The sequence below is a fragment of the Alosa sapidissima genome, chromosome 1 (genome assembly GCF_018492685.1).
Source record: "Alosa sapidissima isolate fAloSap1 chromosome 1, fAloSap1.pri, whole genome shotgun sequence".
Taxonomy (NCBI): Eukaryota; Metazoa; Chordata; class Actinopteri; order Clupeiformes; family Clupeidae; genus Alosa; species Alosa sapidissima.
The window spans coordinates 15034693-15057335 of record NC_055957.1 but is presented as its reverse complement, the minus strand read 5'-3'; the positions used below and the strand labels follow the sequence as shown (position 1 = coordinate 15057335).

General features: G+C 41.4%; 2 protein-coding genes across 3 annotated transcripts; both read right to left on the bottom strand.

The window, feature by feature from the left end:
* Nucleotides 1-160: 160 nt before the first annotated feature.
* On the bottom strand, nucleotides 161-13227 carry pak2a (p21 protein (Cdc42/Rac)-activated kinase 2a). 2 transcript variants are annotated; one of them, XM_042071018.1, is made up of 14 exons: nucleotides 12932-13227; nucleotides 6967-7180; nucleotides 6609-6715; nucleotides 6219-6372; nucleotides 5923-6044; nucleotides 5519-5651; nucleotides 4790-4853; nucleotides 4481-4529; nucleotides 3169-3281; nucleotides 2856-2973; nucleotides 2647-2746; nucleotides 2285-2481; nucleotides 1886-2023; nucleotides 161-1185 (listed from the first exon to the last, which is right to left on the bottom strand). In XM_042071018.1, the coding sequence occupies exons 2-14, from the start codon at nucleotides 7133-7135 to the stop codon at nucleotides 1099-1101; spliced, it is 1551 nt and encodes a 516-aa protein (XP_041926952.1). In that variant the 5' UTR covers nucleotides 7136-7180; nucleotides 12932-13227; the 3' UTR covers nucleotides 161-1098. The 2 variants fall into 2 exon arrangements, with proteins under 2 accessions (XP_041926952.1, XP_041926871.1); XM_042070937.1 differs by lacking the exon at nucleotides 12932-13227 and adding an exon at nucleotides 9356-9697.
* A 638-nt stretch (nucleotides 13228-13865) lies between these two features.
* ing5b (inhibitor of growth family, member 5b) lies at nucleotides 13866-20832 on the bottom strand. Its single transcript, XM_042108650.1, has 8 exons — nucleotides 20723-20832; nucleotides 20265-20336; nucleotides 19997-20163; nucleotides 19806-19917; nucleotides 19602-19689; nucleotides 19318-19453; nucleotides 19162-19223; nucleotides 13866-14563 (listed from the first exon to the last, which is right to left on the bottom strand). Exons 1-8 carry the CDS (start codon nucleotides 20757-20759, stop codon nucleotides 14524-14526), a joined length of 714 nt encoding a protein of 237 aa, XP_041964584.1. The 5' UTR covers nucleotides 20760-20832; the 3' UTR covers nucleotides 13866-14523.
* Nucleotides 20833-22643: the final 1811 nt, after the last annotated feature.

Below are 22643 nucleotides of genomic sequence, written 5' to 3'. Positions count from 1 at the left end.
TATACTGGCTCATAACCAAAGAAATGCACTTGACACCTGCGTAAATTGCTATTTTTGTTCACTGATTGCAGCCTTGTGTTCCATAACCATAGCATGTCAAGCAATGTAAATAAAAGCTGGAACTGAGAAGCATTTCAAATCACCACTGAGGACAAAACTGTCATGTTGATTTGATTCATGGTCAAACTTTACTCATAAATTATGGACTCAATTTTGTTTCACCACTTTATAACTTTGGGCATTTTTACAAGTTTGTGTAACTGGAATGTCTTGTTGAACACATTTCCACTGATATGTATAGATTTTTTACTTAAGAAACAAATCAGGCTTCACATACATAGACATACAGTAAATCATTGGCTGAGACTGTTGAAATAAATCAAATTGGGGTATTCTGTCAGGTTGTTAGTTAAAAATATAAAACACAGTATACATACACATAAATATCAAATAGCTAGTCAAAAATGTCCTGATGTCTTGTGTTGCTTTTGCTTTTATATTTGCTATTCAAAGTACATAATATACAAAAGGATTTAATACATTTAAAACAAAACTTTGAAAGTTATTTTTCACTTCTCCAACTCTGTTAATGACACATTTCATTCAATACAGCAATTTTCCGCTTTGTTAAAAATATTTTAAGACAAGAAAAGGCAAATAGGTAGTCAGCACAGGGTGAGAGATTCATTGGGACAGGACTATCAGATTTCAAGTATCATGTATACCTGGGATAGGAAGAAAGAAACTGAGAGAGAGAGAGAATGAGAGAAAAAGAGAGAGAGAGAGAGAGAGAAAGACAGAAAGAGAATTATGGCTTAGTGAAGCCAGGCAACAACGATATCGCCAACAAAATACAAACATTGTTATATCACATTACATTGTTCCATTCCCATGAATGGTCAAAAATACTCATCCGATCAACAATGAAGACTGTGAGATGGCCCTTTCCCTGTACAGCTAACCATGGTGCGCTGTGACCAGACAGTTTGGCAAAGATAACAAGTTATGTGCGAGTTCATTGGGCCAAGAGGGGAAAACAGTCCGATGTTCTCTTAATGTAGTAGACAAGGTCACTTGAGTACTGGCATCGGCGTAAGGCTAGCGATTGCTCTTCATGGCCTCCTTGGCGGCGAGAATGAGCGGAGTGAGGCTGGACAGAGGCTTGGCCAGCTTCAGGAAGGGATGCTGGGAGGAAATTGACAAGCATTCATGTTAGGCAGGACTCTTGTTAGGCCTCTTGAGGAAAATACTTCTAATTTCTTGTCATGACTGAACCTCCAAGGGCCAATTTAAAACTTACGTAACATTCAGTTACTTGAAGAAACAAAGACAATGATTATATCAAAGACACTTAAACATACCAAACATCTGTGTGAGGTTACAGTATGTGAGCAAGATGTATCTCTGAGTATGTGGGGCACTGGGCACTTCAGACCATAAATGGTTGCCATCTCAGCTACATAATGGAATGGAAGGGACCAAAGTCTTTTTCATAGTTGTTTAGATGGCAATCGTCATTTCCATAAGAAAATGTTGGAGTTCTTTTGTGATTTTGGGAGCTGTAGGCTAGTTGGTTCCAACCACCTCAATGAGCTATGCTAAGCTAGGCTAACAGTGGGTGCGTATCATTTTATCTAACTCTGGGGGAGAAAGTCAATAAGCTAATTTCCAAAAATGTTGGCTTAGGTTCCTTTAAGGGCACCATAGCTGTAATTAATTCATAACAACACTACCCCATCAAAATGTGCACACTACAAGTACTTAGTGTATACTGTGTACTACAGGACGTCAGACTTTATTATGGCAACACGGCGTATCTGCTCCATACACACTAAATAAACAAATCTGAACCTTGCTTATAGTGTGTTTTTCTGCTGCCATTTACCTGCAGGAGCTCTTTGCCTCCTCCTCTCTTCTCCACGTCCATCTCCAGGCAGCGGTTCAGGAAGTCCCGGAAGACGGGAGACAGCTTCTCTGGGTTCTGCAGCTCCGGAGTGCCGTTAGTGGCAATCAGGTACAGCGCCTGAGGTTAATCACAGAGCACAGGGGTGAGAGGGTTATTCACCTGTTAACAGCCATTACTATATAGATGTATGGAAAGATGGGTCAAGTGCCTGTTAAGAGGCAAAACAAAAACACAAGAAAAACATCTTCAACTACAGTAATATGTCCATCAGGCTGGTCAGGCTCATCAAGACGTCTAGCATTGTATAAATACTGCTTTTTACTTCTTATTGTGTGTGGGGGGTGGGGTGGGGTCTTTTTCTCTGAAGATGTGGCTTACTCTGAGCGGGTTTTCATTGAGGTATGGAGGCTCGCCCTCCACCATCTCAATGGCCATGATGCCCAGGGACCAGATGTCCACCTTGGGCCCGTAGGCCTTCCGGGTCACCACTTCGGGAGCCATCCAGTACGGCGTGCCCACCATGGTGCTGCGCTTACTCTGCTCTGGCGTGATCTGGGCGCAGAAGCCAAAATCAGCTGCAAGGAGAGGGAGAGAGGGAAAGAGAGACAGAGACAGAGATGGAGAGAGAGAGGGAGAGAGAGAGACGAAGAGGAGATGTCAAAGAAAACAGGACACACATGCTCCCACAATGTCTGGTATTCTAGTCGGACATGCTCGAGAGCCTCAGAAGGGCCACCCACTCAATTTGACGGATCCATCCATTCCCAGCAGCACATTGTCACTCTTGATGTCTCGATGGATGACCTGGTTGGCATGCAGGAACTCCAGTGCTTGTAAACACTGTGGATATGAGAAGAACAAAAGAGTATGAGGAGCAGACACATGGAGATATGAGGGCTCTCCTTCTCCTCCTCCCCCAGCATCTCCTCCTCCCTCCACTGCGTCTCACCTCTCTGCAGACCGCAGCGATCTGAGCCTCGTCCATGCAGGTCTCCGTCACCACATCCGTCAGCGAGCCGCCGGCGAGATATTCCATCACCACAAAGAGCTCCTCACCCACCAGAAAACTGAGCAGAACCAAAACACTGAAGGCTCAAACAGCAAAACATATTTCTCCGACTACAATATAACTACAACACCATGCATGTTATATACTCCTACACCAACTATACAATTCTACAATGATATCCTGATTATAGCATCACCTAAGCAACATGCTGGTAAAACAAGTTGTATCACATGATGTCTCTTCAGGCCTTTACCTGTCCACGAAGTTGACAATGTTGGGGTTCTTGAGTTCCTTCATCACCATAATCTCATTGATAATGAGCTCTTTCTTGGGCTGCTTCTGAAGGTTGATCTGTTTGATGGCCACCTGAGTGTGGTTGGACAACAGTGAGATCTCACTTGTGTTGGCTTTTGAGATTTATGGTGTTAAAAGGGTACTGCACTCTTAAAGATGGAAACTAATATTACTGTAATGTACCAAATGCTACAAATGCTAATGTTAAGATTAAGGAATGTATGGGTTGAAACTGGCTCAATACGCCATCTACTGTTTGAAATCATCCAAAGCCAATGTTGGATGGTTGATACAAACATTTCCTCTTCCTGATAGCCATACACTAAACTGCCAGTCCCTAACCCACCCTAACTCTTGGCCCCTTGCCCACTTTTCGGCATTTTTCAAAATGACGCAGTCGGTGGATTTAGGCTAGAGCTAGGGCTGAAATCATGTGATAAATGCAACTTTGCACTGTTCCGCCAAACATTTAAGGGACCAATGATTCAGCAAGCTCATACAGTGTGTGTACACACACACAAACAAATGTGGACAAGTTTCATTCTATTAGTGTCATTACAAACATATTGTTGATGTCTGAAATGTTTCACATAAGCTATCATAACTGTCATTGTAGGCACTCTATGCTGAGGAAGATCAAAGAAATATTGCTTCCAATAAAACTTAACCGAATCAGCCTAATATATATATTGAGGTCCCAATCTACTCCACAAATTGTGTCTTTGCTATATCACTACAGGAGTGGTCATTGTTCCACTGTTTGTACTTCCTTCCACTCCCACTCTTAGCTGTTTGCCTGGGAAGCCTGTGGTAACCACTCCTAACAAACAGGACTTGGTGGTCCTGAGTCAGAGAGAAAAAGAGAAAAAGAGAAAGAGAGAAAGAGAGAAAGAGAGAGAGAGCTGGCACACCATGTCTGGATATTAGACATGGCATTGGCATAGCTTCAACATTCTTTCTTCTAGGGGTTTTGTGCTTTTACACACTGTGCACCAATACAATGTGCATGTGGAGTCCCATTCAGGCCATGCCAAAGGCATTCTTAATGGTCTCTAAACATGCGAGTTCAGCAATTTTTCATGAAGAAGCTACTAGTCTGTGACAAGTAGCTCAGTCTTTCCTCTTTCCGTCTGATGTCAAATGGATCAACAGAATCCAAATTCAGATCCTCTTCCTGAGCGTTTCCAGGCGTTTGCATTACAAAACATGTGTTAGAGAGAATGTGTGTTCACTTTCACATTTTCATGTCAGTTGATGTGAGGACTGCTTACCTCCTGACCCGTAGCAACATCAATGGCTGTGTACACAGTGCCAGATGCTCTGCAAAGGGAGAGGAGAAAGACAGAGAGATAGAGAGGTAGACAGATAGACAGAGAGAGAGAGAGAAAGAGAGACAGACAGACAGACACAGACACAGACATTCAGCCACTCCAGTTAACACATTAGGTAGAAAAAGGTGTGTTGGTGTGGCATACATGTTATGTAATACTTAAGAACATAACATATTCAATGTCAACTGCATTAAGAGTATGCAATCATTTCAACACACACACAATTCATTTAAATGTTAATGAACTTACCCTTGTCCAATTTTCTCAAATCTTGTGTATTTTTTCTTGGGATCACCAATACTGACAATGGTCCCTGTATACAATGTGAAAAATCAGCATGTTAAGCCAAAAGCATTTCACATCTGCAGACAGACATCAGCTTAATCAATTACAATTGCAGTTAGGCAATGGTCATATAGTAGAGGCCTAAACGAGGAGAGAATCAATATCCATTTAATTACAGCATAATACATATCCATAAGCAAAATATCCACCTCAGTTCCTGAGCATAATTCATGAGGTCATGACCTCCTACCCTAACACTACTAACTTTTTTGTCTAATGAGCTCATTTTTACCTCAGCCAATGTAACCTTATAAGTAGAAGACTTGCAACAAAGAGTAGGGTGTTTGATTAAATAAATAAGATGCTAAATTGCAAAAACTTCCCATGCTACATTAATTGCTCAATTATAGTTCTAATCAAACCGTCTCACCATGTTGACAAATATAAGATCAACTTCTCATCCCCATAAACTGAATGCTCATAAAAAGCCTACTTCTCTCAAAATCTGTGCACAACTTCCTATGAGTAGCCTGTAGTCATGTGAAATCCACAATTCAATACCTAAAAAAATGGACTGAAGTCTTAACATTAACTGTGAATTTTTGTCAAATCTGGACTGGACCATGGTTTCGTTGTGCGTATAGCATTGTTTTCATATGGACAGAGAGAGGGAAGAAAGAGAGAGCATCATACTCAGTTTCTCCATAATCTCCTCGTCGGTCATCTTGCCCTTGTTCTTGCCCTTCTGCCTGTCGGCCCCTCTGGAGGCTTCATCTGAGCTGGCGGCCGGCGCTGGGATGGGGTCTATGACGGAGCGTGTGTATACCTGGAGAGCAACAAGAAAGGTCATACTGACATATCCTCACACACATGGACATAATACAATTCCAAGGCCACCAGGCATTTGTGTAGAGGCGTTATGTATAGTACATCACATTAGCATGATGCACTGTATTATCCAGAGTCTCTTTATGGATTCCATGGGCAGGATATCGGCAATTAATTACTAAGTTTAAGTTTAACACAGAGTAAAAGAAAAAATCACAAATATACCTAACTACATCAGGGTCAGTAAGAGGGCTATTATAAACGCTTACTGATCTGGTGTGCTCAGGACGTGGTGCTACAATCGGAGGCGGCGCTTCATCATCGTCATCATCATCATCGTCTTTGTTAGACGGCGAAGGCTCTGTGCCCTTCTTTGCCTGTGCATCTTTGTCTGCAACAAACAGCCAGGAGAGGAGGCATCAGAGTTTGACGACAGAATACCAAAAGCACAGAAACCGGGGCCACGAGAGAGGGAGGGGGGGATAGAGGGGACACAGGGAAGGCGGGAGAGTGAACTGAGTTGAACAGTCTGAGGTAGCTAGCGTAGGAGATTGGACGCACTCACCCGAGGAAGAGAAACTGAGGTATTTTTGCCTGCCATTGCCTCCAGCGGAGTCATAGAACTTGAGAACGTCCAGCACAGCCTGTGGGTTCTTCTTCTGCTCGGACTTGGTGATATTGGAGGTCTGCAGCAGTCGAGCCCACTGCTCTGGCATGCCCTACAGGGAGATAGACAGCCACCTTAAAATGGAGCTCCACTGGGAAAGGTGCAATCAGTAGGTACCTGTGTATTAACTTTGTCAAATCTTGTTTAGGTGCTATAAGTTCATAGTTTGAAGGTGCTGTCTATTTCAAATACAATTTTCATTCTTTCAGCAAACACAGTACCTATCGTCCAGCACAACATGCCCAAAGGATTGCTTCCTTTAATTATGATGTACAAAGAGGTACTTACTGTAAATTCGCCAGTGACCGCATCGAAGCCGACATGAATAGTGTGTTCAAAATCTGAGGGAGGTGAAATCTCCGGACGCTCCTTATCTTTGTCTTTCTTCCGTCCACCTGCCATGGCATGACAACGTTGAAACAAAATGTTACTTTACCGCTTAATGTCACTCGTCACCACAGTCAAACCAACACTGATGTCAACTCTACCTGACATCCTGGTTTTCATGGTATTAGGCGTGCCCATCCAAACCACCACTAGTACGTTTTGACAAAGTGCTTACTTTCACTTAGCTAAAGCAGAACTAAGCATTGTCAGCCAATCATCAATGACAATGTTACAGCCTATAAAACGAAACTGAGCTCACCTTTTTCCGAGAATATGGAGATGATCTTGTTGCGGGACTTCCTCTCCTCCGGCACAGAGGGCAGAGGCTTGGAGCTGTGATTGGCCGACTGGTTGTCCTTGAAGATAGTGCTGCTCATTCTGACAGGGGGGGCGGGGGGTTTGTCCTCCAGCTCACCGTTATCAGACATGACAAGTAGGCGCAGTCAGGTGAACACAGGGCTTCAGAGACTAACCTGCAGGGCACGGGAACATCGGGTTAATACACGACTCTCTACCCTCCCATTCAAGATGGTGAGGCGGTCAATAGGGAAGTTCTCACTAATTCTTTTGATAGGAGAGGGTACTGCATTTCTCCATAACTTAGAACACAAGAACATCACCGGCTTGAAGTTACTATTCCTCAGCAGGCTTGCACATGTACAGCGGCCATTAAAACTGGTCTACAATCACCTGTAGGCATGTAGGCAATTCTGCAAAGCATGCTAGGCAAACAGGCCCACCATTTTGTGAAAAGAGACTTGTGTTAGTGAGGCTACTGTTGTTCACAGGGAAGTTCGCCCTCCCTCTATCCTCTCACTTATGGGCTACTATCCTCACAGCTGGCCTTTGTGTGGATGAGAAGGCAACCAAGGCTTAATTTACTGCCGACCAGGAAGCACCGTCTATAAGAGGCCTGAGCAGCGCAACCATGGCTGCTCTCCCTGACAGCAGTCCGCAGTGATAGATAGATAGATAGATAGACAGATAGATAGATAGATGGATAGATCCGGTAGGACACCGGTGAGAAATAACACCGAGCCGGGTGTCAGCCAAAACGTGAGGTGAGACACATGCGCATACTGTGTCACCTACAGTGCACACATCAATGTGATATCCACTTGCCCAACATACAGCGAAACCATTCTCCAACCAACACTGTTTCTAAGATGAGACACTCAAAGAGTCAAAATAATTGAGGTCATTCAGTGTGTCTGTTTAAAGAGTCTCTCTTTCTCTTTGTGTGTGTGTGTGTGTGTGTGTGGGTGTGTGTGTGGGTGTGTGTGTGTGTGTGTATGTGTGTGTGTGTGCTTGTAGGCCGAACCAACAGACGTGCTTGGTCTTGCCTACCTGTTCACTTTCGCTCACTGCTAAAGGGTTTGGTTTTAAAATCAGTGCCATGTGGCTGCCTCGCAGTTCTGCAAGCATATCATTTTAACATGCCCTAATAAGGTTAAAAAGCGCTTCTTCCGCCTCAATGACAGTGAATTTACCAATCTCAAGTAAGTGCGCAGACCTCAACCTGACCACAGTCGCTTCCTTTTTGACAACACAGCATTCATGCAACTCCTCCAATTCAGTCAAGCAGACTCCAAGGTTCTTTCCACTAATCCATCTCCAGTTAACTGATGTCTGTGAAATTTCAGCTCTACAACACTATCAATTTTTCCACTTTATGAGGATCATTCAAATAGCTAGACCCGTATCAAATGGCTAGACTCCTCACTGGCTAAGTGAGCAATTACAGTATTTGAGGAACGTCCACATAACTGACGCATCAACTGTGACTGTATTTAACTTGGTGTACTAAATTGAATGAAGCCATCACAAAAGCACATGAAAGCTAAAAGCTGAACTCAGCTCTGTTAGCATCGGTGTAAAACATTCTGTCATAGCCTATGTGTTCCAACATGGTGCGAGACAATTTGCAAAGTTGAGAAACGACAAACAAAAAGTTGCCTGTTGCAAAACTGCAGTGCAGTGCAGAGCTAGTTCCTGTTTTCTTCATAAAAATAAAGTAGCAACAGTAGCGCTCTGTCTGGTTACCATGAGTGATGATCAACCATATGGGAACTTTCAAACACTGGATTACTTGGAAAAGTCATTGAAATAAAGCAGAATGTTATGAGATAGAACTCTCTCATGAGTGAGAAGCTGAACATGTCACTTAGAATGAAAAAAATATCCTAATCTCTTTAACACTGAGTTTACAGTTAAATATAGATCAATACCATAAACTCTCAGGACTGGTTTTTAAATTGAGCCTCTGCAGCATTTCTCAGCACTACGGGGCCAAAATCTAGGCCTACATCTATTGTTCCAGGTCCATGCTTTTGAACTTCTATACAATTCAATACACAGCATTTAACATTCTCTAGGTACTTATGCAACAGGTTATTAGAGCACATTATAACACGAGGTTTGGGTGATAAGCAAAAAGGACATATTTTCTGACATCAGATCACAATCTCACAGCCACTGCCCTTGTGCTATTAGGAAACCAGAAAAAGGAAGCTAGAACAGCCGCGCTTCGACAACATACCATGGCCCCTCACAAAAAAAACCCAACAACATTTCCGCACACTGACATACCCACAAAGGATTAAAACACAGACAAAAAACAACGTTTTCAAGTTCCACAGCCATCTCACCCTGAAATGCCCCGCGAGGAGAGATCCAGTTGGCCTCTCCCAGCACTCTCCCCACTCACTCGTGTGCGCCAAACAACCGACCACAACACTGGCCGACCGAACGAACAACCACCAAGCCAGGCAGGCACACAAGTGAGGGTGTGTGTGTGTTGGAGGTGGGAGATGGAGGAGGGGGGGGGGGGGGGTCTCGCTACTCTTGCTACGTGTCCAAAGTGTCCGTCGTCGCTCCCTCTCCTTCCCACGTCAGGAGATGAGCGAGGGGCAAGCCCGAGCAGGCGGGCTTCATTCCATAGCTCCTCCACGCGCTGCGAGTGCAGTCTTGTTCGGCGGCAGACCAGTGTTCACTCTGCTTCGGCAGAGAGGAGGAGGCACCGCCCCCTCTCCCCTCCGGCTGTGACATGAGAAGGCCATCCTCCAGCCTAGTGACAGGAACTGCCACCGCTTATCGACGGCCAGAAAAGTACCCCGTCACATGTGAAACAGGCACTTCACAGGGTTGATATCTGTGTGAACTGTGGGGAGAGGCTGGCAGACACAAACCTGTGGCTTTGCATTCACCCGACACGACACATCCTCTAGTGCAGGGGTTCCCAAACTTTTCCACGACAAGGCCCCCCAAATACCACTAGGTTCTGGCCAAGGACCCCCAAATACCACTAGGTTCTGGCCAAGGACCCCCTTAATGTGTTATTAAACCCATCGACAATACTACGGCAAATGTAAAAATACATTAAGCTAATCCTAATAATTATTTTAGCCACAAGATCTTCGCGATTGTATTTGGGGCTTTCTGCTATATGAGAGCTATCGCTCTACTATTATTCAGTCATTATCATGGAAAATATAATGTCCAGATATGCGACAAAATATTATAATGACATTGTATAACAACCCTCATAATAATAGGTATATTTTACATTTTCAAATGTATTTATTTGTTCCTTTTATTTTTCCTTCCAACTTGCTAAGGCCCCCCTGGCACCCCCTCGCGGCCCCGGCCCCCACTTTGAAAACCACTGCTCTAGTGGACCCGGCCTGTGCTGTAGCCATTGCAAAAAGGAGAGAGAGAGCTCATCCAACAGGAAGGCCCTGGGCAGAATCTGGATTATTACTGTTTATATGTAAGGGTGCTTCTATTTGCAGCACAGACGAGGACAGTGCTGGGAAAAGTAACAGGACTGAATGTTAGGTGGAAAAAGTCAGCGGCAGAGTACTGGGGTGGATTCTGTGAGGGATTCAATTGTGCCGCTAAGACAAGTATCCTCGCAGCCTACAGGTGGCCAAGTCTAAACTTGCTTTCCAACACAGCCATTACGCCAAAGCAGGGTGTGCTCTTCTGGCAGTCAATACCTCCAAGGCACACAAATCTAAGCAGAATGCACTCCAGTGACCTTCGCTGGCTCTCTGTGTTTGTGTTCATGGTTGGGAGAGCAAGATTCCTTGATAACACTCTGTGAAAGAAAACACTCAGGGCTGGACTTTTTTTTATCACCTGAGGGCATATCTTTCACAACACCTTTGCTAAATATCGACTTTAAAGCTTCAGCCTTCAGCCCATTAAATTACAGTCTTGCATGTATGTGAATAAGTAACCAGTTACTTGAGGTGGTAAGTACTGAACAATCCTTAAACAGCTTAAGGTGTTTTACTGTCTACAAAAAAAACAAAAAAAAAAAACATTTTCACCATTGCTAGTAGATTTAGATGGCACCATTGCACCATTTTCTGACATTTCAGCCAGCCTGGTACATTTCAACCACCTTCGTGGCTGTCAGTGGTGGACCTCCAAGTGTACTAGCGCTCGTGCTTTCTCAACTCTCTGGAATGCTGTTGGAAGTGAAAACACTACTCCAGAGAAACTCCTTTAAGAGGAAGCGTGCGGACATTCCCCTCAGCTCCCCTGAGTCACTACAATTCCTCTTGAGCCCCTGTCATGAGCTCATGTTTGTTTTTCACAATTGGGCTCTGCCAGACATCACATAAGGCTCAGGCTGAAGTGCCCTGTAACAGTAGCAGCAGAAGCACCTGAGCCTTCGCCACAGCAAAGCCAACAGCTAAATAGCCCATAGCCCAAACCATACAAACAAGCAAAAACAAACTAACTAACAATGCTAACAAATAACTCTGCAATTTCAGATCTGACTGAGTTCCACATAGGCTACCTTTCCAATCAAATCCAGTTATGTCTCTCATAAAACATGTGCTCTCTTCTCATAAAAGTCTATACTCTTCATCGTTCACTGATAGGCTCAATACCATACTTGTTTTTAATGAATGAGAACTGTGCAGAGTCAACATTTTCCCATGAATGAATGAAAGACTATATACTTCCTTAGCAGGAGTGGAGAGAGAGAGAGAGAGAGAGATGGAGAGCCCCTTTTATCCCATGGGTCTCTTGGCCACAGAGGGTCACACACTCCCTACAACCTATCCGATTCGGAGTTAGAAAACAAAGGTTGTGACGCCTGGTCTCCCGTACCCCAGATGTGTGGCTATGGGCAGGAATTGTTTACAGGAAGAGCGTCCAGGAGCCTTTTGTGTTTTGCAGCTTCTATAAAAGGAAATTCTGAGCAGGGCTTCCTGGACGTACACAAAACCTGCCCTCCCCCTCAGCTGCCACAAGCGAGAGCGGGCCTGCTGACACCGCTACCGATAGTCAGAGGGCAGAGCAGCTCCACTTCATTTGCCACCATCTAGTTAAATCACAGCTAGCAGCAGACAGAGAAATCACAAGTTCACTTAAACCAGAGTCAAAACAACCACCTCCAGGGTCATGCTATGAAAGTCTATCTAAATCTGTCCTCAGTGATGTCAGTTTTGATAGAAACATGTTTATTAAAAAAACAAATGCAATTCAATAAAAGGGCAAATCTAGGGAAAGCCATCCATGAAGGGGTCTCCTTGAAGGCCAACAGCAACTTTGGAAATCACCCTAAAATGTCTGCTAATTAACAGACATCTCTGCCTCTGGCTTTATCAGAAAGAACAAATGAAAATATCAAACCTTTTCAGGCTACACTCCCACTGCCAATCTGCAAATGTCCTGATTGTCTAGCCTAATGTTATTAAAAGTGCAGAGCAACTACACATTAATTGTCGTGTATTCTACGTCCACGCTGATAGATATAGCACTCAAAACACTGTCTAATGCAATTTGCTGAAATAAGTAGCTAGGCTACGATTTCCCCATTGGATTCCAGCCTTACGACACCCAACTTAATCAACATAACATCACATTGTCAACTAGGCTTTTGTAAAATCGTTCAAGAAAACAAAACTTATACAAATTATGTAGGCTTTGAGCAGAATATTTCGACACAAAATCGTACTTTTTTGGATGAATCGTGAGGATTACAGTGAACTCTGCCCAATGCAGTAGCCATATCCTTCCAATGTAAACTTAGTGTTAGTGTTAAGCGAATCTCATGCAGCACATTGCGTAGGCTATAAGACTACTCTATAGCTCTATGCTGTTGTGAAATGGCCTGCCTAAAATATTTTTCACCTGGTCACCACCTTATGAAGTACTTGGATGGCTATAATGCAATGTGTAGACTAACTTAGAAATTAACTCACCAACAAAACTACGGCGTAAGTCCCACAAACTCTTGAAAGTTAACCCCGCCTGTTGTGTTCACCAGTCATAAGAAACTGTGTTTTGCCAGTCTCTCGAGTTTCTGTATGCAAAGCAATCTCAAGCACGAGGATCTCTTTTTATTCTTTTATCTTCTTGTTGGACCCGGGATAGACCCGCTATGGCGGAGGGGAAGCGGAACTACCGACCCAGCCCAGTCTGGAACATTAGAAGTGATTTAACAGTAAAAGCTGATAATGTAATTTGTTTTTACATGCTCTTCTAAAGAGCCATTGCATATCACTGTGCTGATGCTGCACTGAGCTGCAGATATTCTTATGTAGTATCAACAGTTTTCGGTTACATCAGAATGATGGGTAGCGCAGTACAGATTTTGTAAAAGTGAACAGCTGACATTCAGTACTACGTTTCCCGTCATCGTCCAGCATCCGGCACGACGTCATAAAAATGAGCCGGAGATGTGCTACAATGTAGCCTACAGCGCTTTTTGGTTGCACCCTTTCTTTTACTGTCTATGGTTGCACCAGTTAATATCTACTGAGAAGTAGGCATAAGGTTAAGGCTATACTATGCATGAAGTTTGAAATAGGCACAGATTACACTGGATTTAAACTTTTACACCACGATGCACTTTACGATCACTTTTAAAAGGAATTTATGGATTCAAACGTTTCTGATTAGTGTCTGATAATAAAACAGTCATTATTAACATATGAAACAGGCCGAATCTGTGTGAAATACCAAAAATAAACTGAACAAATACAAACAAAAAACTTTTTTTTAACTCTTAACTTTTAACTTTAAAAAGTTCAATTGAAAACCATGTTCCCATCATCAAGCACAGAAGAGAGCTTAAAAACAAGTCAAATGTCTTGGTAATAATTTACAGAGAATGATTCACTTAAACTGATAGACTTGGGTTGTGCCGCTTAAACTTTATTTGCAAAAATAATGTAGGATTTCACATGTTAATGCAAATGCATAGTTTTACATTCAACTGTTTAGTGGCATTTTGAATGACAATACTGTTAAAACATTCTCAACATCTTTGGGAAGAAGCAGTAACTCCTATCATTTTTCATTTATTTTGTAAGTTGTGAGTTAGAGCAGCCAATAAGACTGCATTTGGCTGCTTTGGGTAGTTTTCCTGTACAGGCAACCCTGACGTTAATTTTCATACTTGCCTGCCTACAGTAAAAAAAAAAAAAAGCAATTCATAATACATGAAAAAAGAGCAGCAAATGTGCAGAAATGCTCAAATATAAAATATGCAACACCAGTCCAGGAAACCTGGGTTTGCTTCACTCCTCGTTAGCCCCTTAAGGCTAACCTGCATTTCTATTTCTTTTTCCTGATAGTGCTGCTCTGTTATCACAGTGGATGAGTGCAAATCATTTACATCGATCAAGGCCTACTATGGCACTTTGGGGATAGAAGATGGACATATACTAGCTTTCATTCATTATAAACTGAAAGGAAAGGTTGATTAGAGGTTTGGTAAACCTGTTAATTAATTACAGAATTGTGTGTGTGTTATGAACACATTCATTGCATATTCAAAAATTCCAGCTACTTATTTTTTTCTCATCTCCTTGATGCAGCATGGACAATACCTGCAATGCCAGAGATAAAAGTTAGTTAGATTGAGTCATACTAGTAATACAGTAAGAGAATAGCATTTACCATATTAAACCATATTCAATCCCTTCAGCACAATCATCAACGCCCTCTTCCTAACACTTTGACATCCAAAGGCACCGAACTTGCCATTTGTCTTACCTTATAACCTCCTTCAACCACCATCTCCTTCAACTACACTTTGACCAGTACTTAAACTAGGGATGCATTGTTTGTGACATTCTGGGCCTATACTGATATCGATGTATAAAATATAAATTTAACCAATAAGCAATTATAATATGTGTCTCTTTTGGTTTATTTACTTAGTTTTTGTTGTTACAGTTTTTCTCGATTGCTTTGACCTGCTTAAGGAAACTGGGATCCACTTGGTCTTTATGAACACTTTCTTTGCACAGCAGAAGTCATCTCTTGCGAATGTGTTGCAAATGTGAATGTGTATTGGTTTTCCCGTGCTAAACAAAAGGAAAACCATCTTTTCACAGGTGGTATAGATTCCTTGCATAAGTCTGAATCTCTGATACACCTGTGTGAAACTCCTTTGCACAATTCTTTAATTAGCAATCATTCATTGTCCATAAGAGATGCCATGTCTGTTCTGTGTTGCTATTTGCAAGTATGGATCTAATGCACATTTAGACAAAGTACTGTATTGCCTATTTGGTGGAGAAAACAGTATAAAAGGTGTTTACTGTTAAAGGTAAACTGTGCAGTATTGGCAATTTCCTTACTGTTTTCTCGGTTTTTGCTTCTTTTTTGCTGGCTTTGTCATGACTAATGTCTGAGAAACTCCATTGCTACCTTTTTCTAGCCGGTGCCTGGCGTGTATGTGTATTTGAATGCAGTAAAGCAATTCGTTACACTCGTTATATTTCCTGACACTGAGGCCGTCGGCCCGCCGGCCGACAGTTGCAAGGGTGGTTTATCCGCTCACAGGCGCTAGGGGGAAGCGAGACGGCCACCATTCAACCCGAAAAGAGTCATATAACCATTCCAGTGACTCTGAAGCTGTTAAATGAAGGTAAATTAAGCGAAAAAACTTGCATATTAAGCTAAAAAACCTGCATAGTGTGCCTTTAATCTATTTTGATGAAAAATGACAAGTTGTAGTTCAATTTCCCTGCCGCAATTGCATGTCCTGTACCTCGATCACCAAGACCAGCAAATTCACTAGCTACTCCACTGGTATAGTAAGTATAAGTATATATACTCTTTTGATCCCGTGAGGGAAATGTGGTCTCTGCATTTATCCCAATCTGTGAATTAGTGTAACACACTCAGCACACAGTGAACACACAGTGAGGTGAAGCACACACTAATCCCGGCACAGTGAGCTGCCTGCAACAACAGCGGCGCTCGGGGAGCAGTGAGGGGTTAGGCGCCTTGCTCATGCCTACTGGTCAGGGTCGAACCAGCAACCCTCCGGTAACAAGTCCGAAGCGCTAACCAGTAGGCCACGGCTGGTAAACAACATTAGAAAATTCATTACATGCAATTCCACTAAGGTCATTTACTTGTTATATTACCCTTCTGGTTTGCAGTACACAGGCTGCACTTGTAGACAGTTAAGGGTCCGCCTCAATGAACACTGCAGTGCCATCAATAGGCAGGACCCGAAGTCACGAGTTGCGCGGCATTTTGCAGAAGCCAACCACTCCGTCTCAGAGCTTTATTTTTTAGGAATAGATATAGTCTCTTCTACCCGCAGGAGGAGCTGTACAGGACGGACGCTCCTTCAGTGCGAAGCGTGCTGGATTTATTATCTTAAAACATTACATCCACATGGGTTAAATCAGAGGTCTCAAACTCCGGCCCGCGACCTAATGTCAAAATAATATGTAATTCGGCCCTTGAGGGTATTTTTAATTGCAACAAACAACAACACTGGTTAAAATAGATGATAGATCCAACACGGTGACAAATCCCATTTGTAGGCTACTCTCCTAGTTGCTAGACATCCAGAGCTTCGATTCAAGCCCAAATTCACTGCACAAAGTTTTCAGGAAATGTTGTAGCCTATTACACGCGAGAAACACAAAGACGTGCATTTGTTTGTAATGACGCGGAAGGGATGCAGGCCATAATTTTGCACAAAATTGAAGCGGAAATAGGCCGAAACCAAATGTTGAAAAAACGTTTACGTGTGATGAAGTCTTGGGTAGGCTATGTTATTCACCTATTCTGATTCTGAAGAGAATATCTGCCTTTTGGAGATTATGATCGACTATTGACAGTGATAGTCACGGTTCTGTGAATGAAGGTGCGTCTTTGCGTGTATACGACGGTGTCCACTAAGCATACCATGCTTATTTCAACCCTCTGCCCAACATAGCTGGAGGTGGCAGTGGTAATCGTGATGATAGTAATGGACGTGGTAGACAGCAGGGGTAGTAAAAATAGGGCTCTGAAGAACTACAAAGTCACCCACGATAGGAACTGATTTGACCAGGCTACATTATTGTAGGCCTATAATAACGGTTTGTGGTTATAGGCTAGTAAGTTTACTATTGTTGGTTTACATCTTAGGTCTACTGTTTTCCTGTTAATTTGTTATATATATTTGTAATATGACAAAAAAGAAAGTAACCTTGCTCAAATATGTTCAACATCCAGTATTTACTGAAAGGTGCATAATTTGAGGTTCTTGCTATCCAGTGGCAAATTAGATGGGTAAATTTACCCCCTTCATAAACGTGTGTTTATATTCAAAGATTTTCATATTTACAGTAGGACTTTATCTCTGACCACTTTCAAACCTTTTGAAATTTTGATGTCAAAATCCAATGGTGTTGTTTTCTTAACCCTGGCGCCTAAAGTTTGCCATGCAGGTTTAAATAAGTTATGAGAGGAAAATATTTTTATTTGGTGTGAAACACACACATACCTATTTGTATGCTTTTTGTTTGTTTTTATAATTTATATTAATATTTATTTTATTTATAAGCTAAGGTTACTAGCACAGGTGTCTAAAAAGAGATAAAAACACTCGCACTTTCTGTTTGCAGTTTTGTGTGGTATTTGAAAAAAAAACAACAACAACAAAAAAAAACTATTCAGAAATAGCCGGCCCTCCAATCAGATGATGTTGGCAGAAGTGGCCCCCAGCTCATTTGAGTTTGAGACCCCTGGGTTAAATGATGACTGACTTTACTTGCTTCCTTTGAACTGGTTGTATCTGAGAATGTTCAATCTGCTGATTATATATCCAAATATCCATCTATTGTTTTATATTCACTTGATTATTGTTAATCTTTTTTTCCTTATGTTTTTCCTGTGATTTTTTATTTTTATTCATTAGCTTGGGTCAGGCTGTCTACTGTACTATTGAGCCTGAGGGCCATCTTAAATCACGATTCTTTGAGTCTACACTTCAACCTACCTAACTAGTGGTCAAGTTGATTGACAGATCTGCCACCAAGTAGACACGGTCTATAAATAGGCGCCACACTTTTGTGTATGGTTTGCACTGATGAAGGTCTGAGGACCGAAACGTTTGTACATCACCTCACTTGGTAGCACTTTGGCTTGATGGACTAAACACTTTGTTTATTTATTTTTCAATGGTAAATAATGGTGTGCGAGTTTTTTTCTTGATTGACTGTTAAGTTGTAGTTCAATGAAATTTGTCTTGCCTAGGTGTTTACTGTATGTCTTACATGTCAATGACAGTTACATCTTGGGAGGAATGAATAAATTATTTTTTATTCAGTACATTTAGTCTTTTCACAGTTTTTTCTGATACCAGAAAAATGAGAAAGAAACGGAACAGGAAAAATGCTCATTTTGGGAACTAGATTTTGCATTTTATTGTCCAGTATGTAATGATTGATTGAAATCACACAGTGATTTGACGACAGGATGTGTTGTTGGAAGGCAAGATTTGCTATTGCTGCATGTTTTAAGTGTTTTGAGAGAGTAACAGCTTTTTGCAAGCAAAATGTGTCATTGTGGCCAGAGTGCTTTTGTTCAGACGCGGGTGTTAATTGTTTTGAAAACGTGATGTCAGAGTTGACACAAGCATCAAAACGATCAAGAAAAACTGTAATTATACTGTTTAGTACAGTGGAAACAAATCAGTTCATTAAAAAAAAAATAACTGAACGATTTTCAAGTCTTTACCTAGTGCAGAATTGATCATGCAACATAACAGGTAAACATCAGCCATTGCCCTCAGGATATGTCTCATAAATTTGCCGATAGCCGATATCAGACAACAAGGCTGATATTGGATGATACCAATGTTGGCAGATATATCGGTGCATTCCTAACTTAAACTTCTGAACTCTCATTCTCTGGTAGTAGTATTTATTGTTGCAGTATGAACTGTTACCTAAGATTTCCTCTACCATGTAGCTTTAATTTTATTCCTCACTGTTGTAGATAGATAGATAGATAGTTGTAAGTAGCTTTGGAGCTTTTGTCTCAATTAAATACATGTAAATGTAAATCTAACCTCCCTACTAAATAATAGTGACTTAATAGTGCTTATAGAGTTGTTAATACATAATAGGTATCCTTCAATTCATTCACCGTGCCATACCTTTGAAAAGCCAACAATTTATTGTCAACTTACCATTTCCCCTTTGGTTTTGTTGCAAGACCAACACAGGCAAAGTGAAACCATTCTATTGGACACTGTTGGGACATACATAGTGATCAAAAGACAACCGTAACACATGATCCATGTTTCATCCATAAAAAAATATGACAGTTGTAATTTTAAACTTACGTCAAGATTGTCACAGCCAATCATCTCCCCATATGATACCTGACTGCACAAGCAGTAGGTTGGTTCATTTGGGTCCACTGGCATGTCTAGCACATCGGATGGATGCATAGCCAAGAGAGAGTCAGTGACGTTGGGGCTGAGGACAGAGGGAAACATATTTACCACACAGAAATAAATTACACTAAGATTGTAAAAAGCACAGAAAGTACCTGCATCACAATTATTGTCAAATAATATACCTAGTGTGACTATTCCGTTATACATATACATATATGACAACATACCTGTTTTTCAGTTTTTTTCTCCCAGGGGAGTCTGGGTCAGAATCTTTCTGGTTTCTGGTTGCTTTCTTGTCTCTGCCACTTTTATCCTCTGTAGAATGATATGTATGAGAAAAGTGGCATTATGAACATATGCTGAGAAATGAAAGTATCGCATTGATATAATGCTCAAACCACAGGTAGAAATAAACAGTTAATATAACTTACTCTTCAGTCTTTTGTCATCTGAGCTCTCCTGGCTGCTTGAGTCAAGTTTATCCTTCAGGTCATTCTCAAAACGAGCCAGGTCAGCGTCCAGTCGACGAATGTGTTTATCTACCTGAAAAGGGTATAGTCTTGACTAAGATACGCCATTCAAAACGAAAGGCTAGCTATGATGTTTGGTAATATGCACTGACCAGTTCATATATCTGCATAGCAAGCTGCACTTTGTCATCGCTGTACTCTTTGCATTTCGTGTAAGCATTTTCAATCTTCCGTAGGTGCTGGACACGTTGTTCAGAGGCCAAAGTCTTTACATTTGCAACATATTCTGCTGCAAGTTTATCAATCTCAGCCTTCTGCTCTGTAAAAAAAAAGTTGAGGTTACAAGTGACACCGAGAGATAGATCAGGCAGATCAAGTCAGCCCGCATCAGCAGTGTCATCTGTCAAGTCTGTAAATTACCTTCTGTTCTGTTATCCAACTCGCTCATCAAAGTGAAGTTTCTTTGAAGTTCAAAAGGCAAGCCCTCAATACCTGAGAGAGAAAAAGACGATAACGTTATTTGAGCATTTAATCATAGACTTTAGAGAGGCCTTAAAGACTTTACTTTTAACTTCACTGATAGCGTATTCTGCTGTTGACTTAACGTTAACGTTACTTGTCGAAACATAGGACAAGTAACGTTAGCCTTTCAACCTTATAGTGTGTAACAAAAATGTATTTCTGCAGCTGGTTTCACTAGTTTTCTTAGAACATTACAGACCAGAAGTCTGTAAACCAGCTAGCAAACCGAGCTAGCAAAAGCCACATCTTTCTAACCCTCATTCACCAAACCCACATCTGTTAAAGAAATCTTCCTAAAAAGACAAGAGCGTCTGGACTCTTTTTAAATGATAGTCATGCATCACCAGCCAACTTACTGTCCAGATAATGTTCCAAGTACACAGCTTTAGCCATATTGGTATCAATACGGCTTTCATCTATCCCGCGCTAGTAAATCACAATATCCTACTTCGGTGAAGAGGGGGAAAAGCGTCCAACAGTTTTAAAAAAGTGAATGCGCCCTCTGCTGTACAGGCGCCAATTTTCAGTCCAAATTGCAAAACTCATGTCTTTTCACTGTAATGCAAGCAAAAAAAAAAAATTCAAGGGTGAAAAAAACACAGATTTGAGAGCAAAACTTTTAAAGGTAAAAACATAAAAAACACTGTAAATCTGCCCTCTCATTTTTAGTCAAACACGTTTGCTTGCAGGGCAAAATCTTTTGAGAAGGTAGGCCTAATTGTTTGCTTTCTTTGCTCTCCAGAACCAGGACCGACGAATGATAATTGGAGAAACTTCATCAAAGAAGATCATGGAAAAACAATTGGACTATCTCAGTTCAAAATGGGCTAATACATATCAACGGTATAGGCTAGGCTAGGCTAGGCCTATATATTGTAGGAGAAGCTGTTATTGCATTGCAAAGGGGTAGGCTAACATGTAGCCTAAACTATAAATAAACATTGACTGTTAAAGTGACTTAGAATGAATATCAGAAAGTAGTGTATCATATTTCTATTAGATATGGGAATGGTATTCATATTTCCCTATTAAACCTTGCTCAACACATCTTTTGTAGTAAATTGTTTTTTGGTAAAAAAAAACCCTATTACCTTCACCTTCAACCATCAACCACATGGTGGCACATGTGGCATATCACCTATCAATTACAGTTTTTCACAATTGCCAAAATGCATTTTTTGAAACCTTCCACCTTTTCCTCCAAATTGTTCACACAAACCCCCATTCTCAAGCTACATTTACAATATCTCGATAGTTCTCGCAAAATCAAACAATCGCCTCAAAAAAGTTACCCGTGCTCAAAACCAAACACTGTCTTCAGATCACAAAGCAGTCAAAATAAAAACACTGACTAATGAGCAGTCATACACTCCATGTTTACAATACAGTATTTTGCATCTAAAAAAATAACTCAGTGGATTCAGCATTTACTGTACATTGAGTAGAAATAAAGTATAGGAAAGGGTAGTGGAAAAGACAGAATTGTCAGTACTATAAATGAGAGGTACAGCCTACAATGCACTGTAAATGGGACAAAATGAAAGTAGTTGAGTTGTGTTTGATTTATAATACTTTGGTCTATTTGTGTTTACTTTTTGCCACTTGTGGTTACCACTATGCATCACAAGAGCAACATGTGCTTTATTGCATGAGAGTGTGTTTAGAGTTTTGCAAAAAAGAGTGAATGAGATGTGCAAATTGTGTTTCATGGTGAAAACTGAGTGATTGATTCAATAAATGTGTTCAGGCCTCTGATAACGGGGTGTATTGTTTTAGCAATTGTGAAAAACTGTTCTTCTGCAAGACAGCCTATGACAACCTGTTGAACTGAATTCCTCCTCTCATCATCAGAGTTGTTCAAACATTTGGTCAACATTTTCCATCTTCATCCATCAAGTATTTTATATGTTACATAATAATATCTTATTTGATCACGGATTTCAGAGCTGAGGACTCTGTTGATCAGCTAGCAAGATTCCTCACTGCTTCTGAGGGAGATTCAGCAACTCTGCCCTGTACTTACACCAGCTCCAGTTCAGTGTCGTATCTGTTCTGGTACCAGCAGAAACCTAATGGGTTACCTGTATACATGCTGAGACGGTTCTCAGAAACGGGCGATAATGATGAAGGTTTTGAGAAGAGATTTTAGGCTAATCCCACCTCAAACTCAGTTCCTCTGACCATCCAGGATTTGACTTTGCTGTGTACTACTGTGCTCTGAGTCCCACAGTGACAGCTGCAGACTCAACGTTCATACAAAAACACTGACTTCCTACA